The 12,013-nt window shown below is 62.1% G+C and overlaps 1 protein-coding gene across 4 annotated transcripts; it reads right to left on the minus strand.

The window, feature by feature from the left end:
• On the minus strand, nucleotides 1–11,587 carry MCAM (melanoma cell adhesion molecule). 4 transcript variants are annotated; one of them, XM_017809535.1, is made up of 16 exons: nucleotides 11,521–11,587; nucleotides 7,093–7,220; nucleotides 6,751–6,985; nucleotides 6,582–6,652; nucleotides 6,399–6,486; nucleotides 6,068–6,241; nucleotides 5,860–5,987; nucleotides 5,555–5,717; nucleotides 5,344–5,465; nucleotides 4,888–5,026; nucleotides 4,139–4,260; nucleotides 3,357–3,492; nucleotides 3,203–3,220; nucleotides 2,602–2,746; nucleotides 2,083–2,200; nucleotides 1–1,324 (listed from the first exon to the last, which is right to left on the minus strand). In XM_017809535.1, exons 1-16 carry the CDS (start codon nucleotides 11,585–11,587, stop codon nucleotides 1,295–1,297), a joined length of 1,884 nt encoding a protein of 627 aa, XP_017665024.1. In that variant the 3' UTR covers nucleotides 1–1,294. The 4 variants fall into 4 exon arrangements, with proteins under 4 accessions (XP_017665024.1, XP_017665025.1, XP_017665026.1 ...); XM_017809536.1 differs by lacking the exon at nucleotides 3,203–3,220; XM_017809537.1 differs by lacking the exon at nucleotides 2,083–2,200.
• Nucleotides 11,588–12,013: the final 426 nt, after the last annotated feature.

The following is a 12,013-nucleotide window of genomic DNA, read 5'->3' on the forward strand; positions in this document are numbered from 1 at the left end:
TCAGCCTTGAATTTGTACTTTATTTTCACATATATATATATAAAAAAAAACCAAAAACAAACAAACAAAAAAAAACCTTGCAAGTATCAGACAAAACTTATGGAAAATGTACACACAAGTCCAACAAAAATATATATATATATATATATATAAACCAAAGCTTTTGCTGGGACACCACGTGTAGCAGGCGGGGAGGGGTCCCCGCTGGCAGGGCGGTGGCACAGGGACGGTGCTCCTGGCACGAAGGGGCCAAGGCTTGCGGGCAGCAGAGCTCGGAGGGCGGGGATTTAGAGGCAGGAGGGGCCGAGCCCTCTGGGAGGAGGCAGGAGAGAGCCCCAGCTGCGGGTGGGAGGCTGGCACAGCCCGTGGCAGGAGCTAAAGGCACCTTCTGGCCCGTGTCCCCTCCCCACCAGCCTGGCTGCGGGGCCAGAGGTGCCACCAAAGCACAGGAATAAACCAGTTTTACCTGGGGCTGGCAAGAAAAATAAAAAACCCTGAGACATCACTGACTGGCCCTGGTCTAGTGTTAGTTCTAAGTTTGAGGGGTTTCTGCCGTTGCTGGGCAGTCCCCCTTAAAAAACCCAATTGTGAGGGGAGAGGGAAGCCCTGCCCCTCATGTACGAAGCAGACAACCTGGGTCTGGCACATGGCTGGAGATGGGCACCCCATCCTTGCTCTGCCAGCTCCTCTCCTCCCGTGGGATCACAGCTCCCTGTCGGGGAGCTCCCTCCCTGCACGGCACCGCCCGGGCTTCACCCAGACCAGAACAGTTCAAAGGCAAAGCAAAGCACTAAAACCTCCCCAAAACGCCGCCCTGACACACCCCACGCCCACTGCTCCTCCTCTGACCTGCACACCACTACAGCTCAGGTGCCTGGCACATCCCAAAAATCACCTTCCAACAGCCTCTCCGAGCAAGTTCGGGGTGGAAAAAAAAAACCAAACCAACGCATCAAACCCTTCCCACACGTGTACAGAACAGATTACCTGGGGGGGAAAAAAAAGCCTCAAATCCTTCCACCAAGTAGCTTAATGGGAGATTTCTTCCTAATATTGCTGTGGCTTCTCTGGAGTAGTAAAGCAAGTCCAGCTTTGCTAAGGCAACACCTGCAAGCCCACGGTTGAGGCAACGGACAGGTGAGTCAGGGAGGTGTCCCCTGCATGCTGGGGCTCAGCACTGGGACACACGAGTGGCCTCTGGCTGTGCCCCCCCAGGTGCTGGAGCAGGGGTGGGAGAAGGCAATCCAAGAGCAGGAAAGGTTTGAAGGAAGAAAGCACTTAGTAGGTCTCCTCTCTAGTTCCTCAGATCGATGTATTTTTCGCTCTTCAGTCAGACAAAAAAAGAGGGAGAGAGGGGGGATAAAAACAAGCAATTAGGGATGAACACAAGCTCAAATGCTCTGCTGCAGGTGTGTTAGTGACACACCCGAGGTGATGGGGGGCAGCTGCCAGCCTGGGCCACCCCAGCGTGGCCAGGCACCCACCCCAAGGGCAGGGGAGGGATGAGCTGTGCAGGCACAACCAGGGGTTAACTCTTGGCCCAAGACAAAGAGGGCTCAGGTGCTGCATCCTGTGGCTCCAGAGCGTGGCAAGCCCTGCCTTGGCACAGCACTGGCACTGGGAACAGTTGCTCAATTGACCCCAGGTGAGAGGAAAGCACGTGGGCCCAGAGAGTCCTCTCAGAGGTGCTGAGCAGGACCCACTCCTGCAGCCTCTGCCCTGACTCCTGGCCAGAGAGGTTTGTGTAGTTCCTTCTCCCTAAGGCCCCCTGGAGAGCCTGGCTGCTGCTCCAGGGAACACGGAAGGAGGCAGAGCCAAGCAGAGCAGCTTCCAGAGTGCTCCCAGGAGGTGCCAGGGGCTGGCACAGAGCAGAGCTGCCCACGTGTCCTCGGAACTGAGATCCCGGTTTTCTCCCCTCCCCTCCCTCCCACGGCCCCTCTGAGCGCTGGTGATGGATGATGGAGGCCCATGCAGGGTGGGCAGTGCTGGGAGGGGAGCGAAGCATTACCTGGGTCACCCTCATCCCTCCTCAGCTCTGCTCCCAGCCCCGGGAAGAGGGCAGTGCCCGACGCCCCATCCTACCTGGTCAGCGGCGGGTCTCTTCTCGCCGTTGGCGCCCTGCAGGAGCCCCGCCTCTTCGGGAAGTTTATCTGACTTAACTTCAACTACAATCTTGTCTTTACGTGCCTCTGGCCTTGTGCTAGGGGAGGGAGGTGACAATTTTTTGAGACATGGTTTGTGGTACCCGAAGAGGGGCAACGTGGCCAAGCCCTGGGGCTCCGCCTCAGGGGATGCTCTGGAGTGGAGCCTCCGGCTCTCAGGAAGCTTTGGGCCGCCCAGCCCCTCCCCAGGGAGGGGACCCTTGGCTGCTCTACCACTCTGCTGTCCTCTCACGGCCTCCCTGCACGGACGGGGGGGTGAGCAGTGCCCTGTGGGAAGCTGGAAAAGCTGCCAAGCCCCCGGTGCGACGCCCCGACCCCAAGGCTGTTCCCCCCCTGTGCAGGGAGCAGCTGGTGCAATGAGATGGGAAGCACAATGAGCGATGGCAGGAAGCACCTCTGGCCCCGTGGGCTCCCTGGGGGGGCGGGTGGCAGTGCTTACATGTCCTGCTTGCCAGCTCGGCCACACGGGATCTTGCCTTTCTTGTGCAGGAAGTAGATGACGGCGCCCAGCACGGCCACCACCAGGATGGCCACGATGATGGCCACGATGATCACCCCCTGGCTCTCTGCTGCTGTCTTTTGATCTGAACGCGACAGGAGAGAGGGAGAAGTCAACGCCTGTCCCACCACGGTCCTCTCTTTGTGGGCAAGGAAAGGATCCCTCCCCCAGTTCCCAGTGCTTGCCCAGCTCCCTGCAGGATGCAGAGCTCGGTACAGAAACGCTCTGTATGAACACAGTCTGCTCTGGGATGCCATGCCCCAATGTGCCACAGGAGGGTGGATAGCAGGGATTCCTGCAAGGCACCAGGCCATCCCTTTGCTTCCTTGCCCAGTAAGATCAGGGCTGCAGGGTGAGGTGGGTGAGGGCAAGCAGGCAGCTTTCCCACTGCTGGGAACAGAGCCTCTGCTTCCCTCCCGGCTCGGCAGGGACAGGAGCAGCGGGAGATGCAGCGCAGAGCCAGCAGCCAAGCTCCCTCCCCAGGCTAGATAATGTGACTCCTGCCAGAGCCTGGGCTGATGGACACCATCAGCAGACTGACCTTTCCTGACGGACTCCACTGGAAGAGCAGGAGGGGAGGGAGAGAGAGCGAGCTCAGCTCAGCCCCGCCACGGCAGCGCGGCACAGCCCCGGGCGAGGGGCACTGACGCTGCTGGGGGGTTCCTGGGGGGCACAGAGCAGTGCCAGACACTCACCCAGCAGCTGGATGTGCTTCTCGCTGACCCCCATCTTGTTGGAGAAGCGGCACATGGCCCCAGCCTTCAGCAGGTCGCGGCTCACACGCACCGTCAGGTTGCTGGCGATGTGCTGGTTGTCGACGTACTCGTGAGCCTGGCGAGGGGAGGCAGGGGAGGGTTCAGCACCTGAGCCCCTCACAGGGACCTGATGCCTTAAAAGCTGTATTATATCAGGCTGTAGCACAGCTCACGAGCACCTTCAGCTTGCTGAGTACCTTTGCACGAGGTCTCTAAAAACGCTGTTTAACATTCCTGTCAAGAATTTCAACGGACAAAGAGATTTCAGCAAGGTGGAGAGTTCCTTATTTGCAAAAATGTACTGAGAGAGAGACATAACAGAGAACATAACCCCTGATACAACCAGGCAAAGCTATTCAGAAGCCTTGAAACCATTCCAGAAGGTGTGATGCTGTGCCAAAGACCACGGAATAAGTGAGGAACATGAAGACAAGGGGTCTTTGGGACCTCCAACTCGAATTTGGGAGGCGTGTCGAGGGTGGTACTAAGGGAGGGACGGTTTTGGAGGTGGGTGTGACACTATGAGGTAATGCTTTGAATTATTAATTAGGTGACTAAATAAAATCAAGAGGCTTTGGCAACTCTGCACGCACGCTTTGGAAGAAATCAGATCCTCATGCATCCCACGTCGTAATAATAACAGGAATTCTGCCTGCTAAAACCCACTGGCTGAGTCTTAGGAATTTTCTTTTAAGAGCCTGGACCCCCTCCCCAGCTCTCACCGTGCCGTTGACGCTCCAGTGGACGGAGGGCCGGGGGAAGGCGATGGCCTTGCAGGTCAGGTTCACCACCTCGTCCTGCCGCACGTACAGCGGGGAGCTGATGGCCACGATCCGCGGCTTCCCTGGGGAAACAGGGGCTCCCTCTGTCAGCCTGCACCTCCACCTGCCGCCTCAAACTCTGTATTATGTAAAATTTTAGCACAGCTCTCTAAGCACAGCACTTCTAGCCCACTAAGCACCTTTGTATTAGACTCCTAAAATGCTGCTTAATGTTTCTGGGCGAGAATTCCAACAGGCAAAGATTTTCGCAAGGTGAAAAACATCTTATCTGTTAAAAAAGGTACTCAGAGTAAGAGACAGCAGGGTCACTCCACTTGATATAACCAAGTCAAAACTTGAAGAAGCCTTGAAGCCGTTCCAAGAAGGACAGAGATGACAAGGAGGAGGAGGAGGATGGGGATGAAGGGGTGGTTGTTTTGTGACCACTGACTCGAATTCGGGAGGTGTGGTGAGGGTGGGACAAGGGCACAGGCAGTTTTGGGGCTGGGTGTAACCAACGAGGTACTGTCCAAATGTTATAATGAAATGGTGTTATAAAAATTATAAAGGCCTGTGCTGTTGGGGTGTGCAACACATTTTGTGCCACAAAGTCTTGCCACAATTAAAAAGCTGTTTTCCACCTTTCTGTGCTCAAAACTGTCCAGAGAATTGTTTCTGATTTTAAACAACACCCCCACTCCAGCTCTTACCCTCGACAGCCAGGGACACCTGCTTGCTCTGCTCCAGCCCTGGCACACTCGGGGCCACCACCTTGCAGCTCAAGTTGTTGGGAGTCTCGAAGGTGAGGTTGCTCAGGAAGAGCTGGTTCCCAACCCCCATCTTCCTGCCCTGTTGGGAAGGGAGGCCCCCAGCCATCAGCCCCGGGCACCAGGCACTTCTGTGCTCAGCTCACACAGGGGCTCAGGCCTCCCTGCCACGCTCAGCCTGCAAGCACAGCACCTCCCTGCAGTGCTGGCCAGGAGGCAACGAGGTAGAGAGGGACAGTGCAGGTCCACGCAAGTGGGAATCCTTCCCCTGGCCCCTCAGGAGAGATGGAGCAAGCTCCTGACTCTGCAGCAAGCTCCTGACTCTGCAGCAAGCTCCTGGCTCTGCCCAGTTTGCTGCAAAGCCCAGGCTGAGCCTGAGCACAACAGAACCCTGCTCACCTTCTCATCCGTCCACTGGTAGTCCAGGGCCACAGGGCTGTGGGCATCGCAGCTCAGGGTCACACTGCCCCCTTCCCGAAGGGGGGAGGACGGCTCCATCTCCACATGGACGTCCTCGATGTCTAGGAGAGGGATGGAGAGCAGGGCAGGGTGAGCAGGAGGCACGAGGCACCAACCACGAGCTCCACAGGGTCCCAGCCCGCTGTCTTACAGTTCACAACAAGCTCCACCTCCTTCTCTAGCTGTGTCATGTCATCCAGGTCCAGGCTCTCGCATCTGTAGAGGCCACTGCTGCTCTTGTTCACGCCGTGCAGGGTCAGGACCCCGCTGTCGGTCTCTGCCAACGACGACAGTTCCTTCCACTTGTCATCCAGCTGCAGGCAACGGGGAGAAAGCAGAGCCCTCAGCACCCTCCACAGCCACTGCATCCCACTCCCCAGGGTGCTCCCAAAGGAGCAACCAGGACACGAGGTGTTTGCCTAGGCAGAGGTGCCCAGGTGCCCCCTCTGGCCTCACCCCTCTCTTGTAGAAGCTGAAGACAGGAGGTGGGTTCCCATCAGACTCACACACCAGCTTCACATTGTCCCCTTCCTTCACCAGCGCCGAGGACGGCACGACCTGCAGCTTCAGGTGCTCCGCGGGGTCTGGGGGCAGGGCAGGGGCAGGGTCAGTGCCAAACCCCACTGACCAGGCAGCAGGACCACCCCCCTGGCCCCTCACTCACAGAAGACGGTGATCTGGACCTTCTGGGACTCCAGGGCGTGCCTCTGCCCCCGCAGCCAGTAGTGCACGGTGCAGTGGTAGTGGGAGTCGCGGTCCTCGCGGGTGACGGTGTCGAACAGGATGCTGCTCACCGAGTGCAGCCCGCTGGACTCGCGGGTGCGCGAGTACCTCATCTCTGCAGGGGTCACAGGGGACACAGCCGCTGTCCCCAGCCACGGCAAACAGGGGCCACCCCCTCCTTTGGGCTGCCAGCCCCCAGCTGACGAGGCCCCGGGCAGCACGAGCACCCCGGCCCCTCTGCCGAGGTGGTTCCCCATCCCCACCCAACTCACGGTTCTCCTGCAGGTCAAGCTGCTCCCCGTTCTTGTGCCACGTGATGTTGGCGGGCGGGAAGCTGTTCTTGCTCTCACACTTGGCGATCTGCGGGGGCACAGCCAGCCTTGAGCACGGGGGTGCTCCCCCGGGGAGAGGGGAGCGGGGAACCTCCCCCTGCCCTGGGCAGGGCCACTCCTCACCTGTGAGTTGTCACTGTTATGCACAGAGATGCCTCCTGTGTTGGGCTCAATCACAGGGGTCTCGGGGACCTCTGGAAAGAGAAGCCACCCCGCAGGTGTTAGGAGGGATGGGGTGGGACCCCCCCAGCCCCACAGAGCAGCTGTGCTGCCCTCCTGCCCCGTCACTCACTGTAGACGTGGAGCTCAGTGTGGCTCTCGCCCACGCCGGAGCTCCCCGCTCCGACCTGGCACACGAAGGTCCTGTCATCCTGCACTGTCACCTTGCTGATGGACAGGGCCTTGTCCTCCCCCACCGACAGCCTCTCCTTGTACTCCGTGCTGTCCTTCAGGACCTCGCTGTGGGTGACGTGGCACAGCCTCACCCGGCTGTTGGTCTGAGGTGTCGCTGTCTCCTTGCGGTCCACCTGCACGGCGAGGGGCAGAGGCTGGGCTGGGGAGCCCGGGGGAAAGCCCTGGGGTGGCTGTGCCCCCAGCCCACTGCCCAGCTCTCCTCTGCCAGGCCAGCACTCACGTAGAACCAGTCGATGTAGCTGTAGGAACCATTCCCAGGGATGTAGAAGTTGCACTCGATCCTGGCCGTGTCCCCGATCTCCACTTCAACCACGGCTGGCGTGGAGACCTCCAGTTTGCTGGCTGCAGCTGTGGGACAGAACCTGCTGGTAGGGGCAGGAAGCCCTTGTGCCTGTCCCCATTTCCATCCCCCAAAGGGTGTGGGGCAGAGCTGTGTCCTGTGCCAGTGTCCCCTAGACTGGGGATCTCTCAGCAGAAAATATCCCTCCCAAGAGGCAAAGCGAGCCCTGGGCAGACCATTGCCAGAGCTGGAGCCATCAGCACATCACCACAGCAGCCCCAGCTACAAACTTAAAAGCTCTATTAGGCTTAATCATAGAATCTAATGATCTAATCAGATGTGCCCCAAGCCATTACCCAGCCCAGCAGGAGTGCCAGCCACACTGCCTTCAGCATCCACAGAGAGCCCGTGGGCTCGGGTACCAATCCTGTTCCCAAAGAGGGGACAAGGCATGTCGTGCTCACACCACCAGTGCCCCCAGGACACCTGGAGACATCCACCCACCCCACTGCTGTTGCAGCCCCCCCAGACCTGCCCTGCCCACGGCACCCCAGCCTTTCTGAAACGGCCAGCAGGACCTCTGACCCCCAAGCCCCCACACACCACAAAGGTAGGGAGCAGCTGCACCCTGCTCAGGGTCTTCCTGTCCCCAGGGGCCAGGCAGGGAGCTGTCAGGAGGTTAGTAGAGGTGGGCAAGGGGCTGGAGATTGAAGCTGGTGGCACAAGGACTGCACCCTCCCACATCCCAGGACCAGAGCCCTGACATCAGCCTGTGCAGCCCCCACAGCAGTCCTGTGAGCTGAGGCATGAATGAGGTGCTGTGTTCCTCCACAGCAGGATGGGCACACAGGGCAGCAGCTCAGGAGGGGTGTCCCAGCCAGCTGTGGCTCCCTGCTGCTCCCTTTCCCCCTCCAAGGGTCCATCAGGGGGGCAGCATGTCCCAGAACACCACGGCCGTGGCACAGCCAGGACTGCCAGGTCCCTCCACAACAGGAATCCAGAACCCAGTGGTTGGAGCACCCATCCCTGCAGCATTCCCAAGGCAAGCCCCTCTCTGCCCACGCAGCAGACCCAGCTCTGCTCACCCACAGCATGGGTGGCACTGGGGACCCACACCCAGCGAGCAGGGCTGGCCCACCCCTGCACCCCACCTTCCCTGCCAGCCCAGCCGCCCGCAGCAGTAATGGAGCTCCTGGCCATGCTCCAGAACGGATGGGCAAGGTAATGGCTATTGATCCAGGACAGGGACGGAGCAGCTTCCCAAGGGATTGGGAGCAGCTCAGCCCCAGTCGGGCAGAGCCGAGGCAAGGGCGGCATCACAACAAGGCTGGGAGTGTCACCGCCACCAACCCCGCGGGTGACAAAGCAAGGGGGGTCTGCACGCCCCGGGCTGGCACAGGGCCCTGCAGAAGGTCCCCCAGCAACAGAGCCAGCCCAGGTACCGGAGCTGGGGACAAGAGGCCTGGAGGAAGCAGCTGTGTCAACATCTCCCGTGATAGCACAGCTCGGTAACAGCCATCGAGGCAACTTCAAAGGGCAGCGCCCGTGTCCACAAACTGCTCTTTGTTCAGAGTGGGTACGTGGTGGCACAGTGCCAAAACACAGCCAGGAGCCCCTTCTGCCACAGCAAAGGCCCCGGACTCGCAGGACCAGCCCAACAGACAGTTTTTGGCTCTGGCCCATCCCATGGGCACGGTACAGCTGGCACTAAGCAAAGAGGGATGAGCAAAGCATGGCACGGCAAAGAAGGTGCTAGAAAAACAGCAGGTGATGCCCAGAGATAGGAGTGCACTGGGGACAGGAAATTAGACCCAGTGTACATAGGAAAAGATAACTTTGAACTGCAGGCACCGGCCCACCCTGTACAGCCACGACTTGGCTGCCTGGTGCTCGCAGGCACCTGCAGAACTGGGCAGGAATTGGGCAAGCCTGGGGCTGGGGTGTGGCCCTGCTGCCACCCTGCACCCTCTCCTGAGCTGTGACTCTCTGAGCTGCAGGCAGCTAGGCCAGACTTTGCCTCTCCATCCCTCCCGGGGCAGAGCCAGCCCCTGGGAGAGGGAGAGCTGCTGGCCCTCCCCCTGACCCGCTCGGCATGAGGGCCCTCAACCAGGCAGCAGAGCAACCGAAACCATGAGCTCAGAGCTGGAGAATGGCTGGCATCTGGGGCTGGCATGAGGCACACATCCCTCCCAACCATCCACACTGCCCTTGAGGAGGCTGACACGGTCGCTGCAGCCCCCACCCTGCCTGGAACAAGGGCTCGCTGCTCCCCACCTCCTCCGGGACAAGCTGGAAGGAGCACCCAGCAGCCAGTTGGGAGGACACAAGGTTCCCCCCCCAACCCTGGGGGCACAAGGCTTCCTTCTGCAGCTCCGAGACCTTTCTGCTATTTGCGTGGGCAAGCTGGAAAGGCGCTGGGCACAGGCACCCTGGCACAGCAGGCTCTGGAGGCTTGGCCATCCTGCCCTGTGCCCAGCACAGCTGCAGACACCAGGTCTGGTGAGGGGACCTGGAGACCCCCGAGCAGCCCAGCTGCAGAGCTGAGCTCCGTCCACCCCGAGCGCCTGGCACAGCTCCAGAGGAGACCCAGAGATCTGGAGAGGGAGGACGTCTGCAGCGAGCGAGCAGGGAAGGAAGGAGAGCCCCCGTGCCTTTCCATCTGGCTGGCCGACAGCCGGCCGGCAGCCAGAGCTCCACAAGAACAAAGATCTGCTTTTAGAGCCCGGGAAAGGGGGTGGGGAGCAGCGCGAGTCCCTCGCCAGCCTCCTGCAGGGCCGAGGTGTGCGGGGAGGCGGCGGCGAGGAGCGCGGCTGCTGCACAGAGCCCCCGGCGCGGAGCCCCCCGGCCCGGAGCGAGAGGAGGGGCACCGCAGGGTGTCTGGAGCCGCACGTGGGATGCCTGAGGTTTCCGCGGGTTTGCGTTCCCCCTCTCAGGGAAACCAGCTGCGGCCAGATCCCGCCTGCTCCCAGCCACAGGCACACATGCTACCCTCCCGCCTGCTCCCAGCCACAGGCACACATGCTACCCTCCTGTTCCCCGGGAGAGCTGCCCCTCCTGCACAGATCTCCGAGCCGGGGTGCCCCAGCTCACAAAGAACAGCATCACCCGCACCCTGTCTTCTTCTTCGTGAAGAGAAAGAACCCCGGCCCCGCAAGGAGCAGAGCCCCGGCCCCGCAAGGAGCAGCACCATCAGCAGCGCCCAAAAGCCTCCGCCCCAGCCCAGCCCTGCCCTGGGATGGGGATGGAGCCAGGGCTCTGCTGCCGCAGGGACCAGCACCTTGCACCCCAAAACAACCCGTCAGGACCCCGTCATGCGCACCAGGAGAGGCCAAGCTCTCAACCCCACCCCAAAGCTCGGTGACAACAGCCAGAGTCCCCTCTAACAGCCGGATCGCGGTGCAGAAGGGGCTGGGGTGGCTCTGGCAGCCCCAGGGTGGGCTCAGCCCCCCGCTCCGGCAGCACTGGCTGGCCTGGGAATGTCTTGGCTGTGGCCCCTCGTGCTTCTGGGAAGCATCAAGCCTTTTCACGTGGCTGGGCTTCCAAACACACCGACGCCGCCAACCATTGAGAGGCTCCTGGCTCGGCACATGTGCTGTGGGAAGGGGATCCCGGCACGGGCCGGGGGTGGGAGCAGCCTGCTTTAGACTCTGCTCCGAGCCTGACTTTGGCTCCAACACCTCGGCCCGGGCAGGTTCCCAGCGGCGGGGCCACCTCCGCAGCACGGCGGGGCAAGGGAGCAGCCAGCGCACCGGGACCGCTCCCGGGCCCCCGGAGAGGGGAGGGAGGGAGGGATGCGGGGAGAGGGGCAGGGCAGGAAGCGCAGCCACCCCCCGAGGGTGAAAATGGACTGGAAAGTGGATAAAAAAAGAAAGCGCTAAAAAAGCCAAGAGAAACACAGCGCTCAGGGGAAAACTCCTTAGAAGGAAAGGGGTGGACGCCTCCCAATAACAACCAGCTCCCTGAACGCACGTGGGGCACCCCTCAACCTTGGGGGGCTGCAGAGGGGCCCCCAGAGCGGGACGGGGCACCCAGCCCCACCCTGCCGAGGACTGCGGGGCCGTGCGGGCGGGGACACGCGCGGATCCCACCTGGGCTCTGCCCCGGCCCCGCGATCCGAGCATTCCCGGCGCCGCGCCAGGCACCGCCCGAGGGGCGCAGCGCTCCGGGGCTGCTCGGGCTTGGCCCCGGGGGGGGGGGAACCCCCGCCAGCTGCAGCCCCCCGGGGAGCAAAGCGCAGCCCCGCACCCCCCGCGGTGTCCCCCAGGGGCGAAGGGCATCCCCCCGCCCCGCGCAGCGCCCCGGAGCGCTCCCGCAGGTGCGCGCCCCGCACCGCCCCGCACCGCCCGGCCCGGCCCGCAGCCGACTCACCGCAGCAGAGCAGGAGGCAGCAGCCCCAGCCCAGGGCGAGCCCCGCCGCCCGTCGCCCCCCAGCCATGCCCGCCGCCACCACCGCCGGCCGCCCGCGACTGAAGCGGGGCCCGCGGGGCTGACGTCAGGCGGAGGAGGAGGAGGAGGAGGAGGAGGAGGGAGGAAGGCGCTGTGCCTGCCTACCGCCCGCGGCCCCTTATCACCCCCCAGCGGCAGCCGGCCGGGCGCCGCCGCGCCCATCCCCGCAGCGCCGTGCCCATCCCCGCAGCGCCGTGCCCATCCCCGCAGCGCCGTGCCCCGGCCCCACACGGCAGCGGGCAGCGCTCGGCTCGGGGGTCCCACACCCCCTCCCCGGCGTCCCCCCCCCCAGCACAGCCCCGCGTATTCCAGGCGTTCCCAGCGGTGCCGGAGGGGCTCGCAGCTCCTGCCGGCTCCTGCCTGCCCGGGCGTGCGCGGGCTGAGCGAGGCAGACAGCCGGGCGCTGGAGGTGGAA

Source organism: Lepidothrix coronata, unplaced genomic scaffold (genome assembly GCF_001604755.1).
Source record: "Lepidothrix coronata isolate B3197 unplaced genomic scaffold, Lepidothrix_coronata-1.0 Scaffold27, whole genome shotgun sequence".
In the NCBI taxonomy this organism is placed as follows: domain Eukaryota; kingdom Metazoa; phylum Chordata; class Aves; order Passeriformes; family Pipridae; genus Lepidothrix; species Lepidothrix coronata.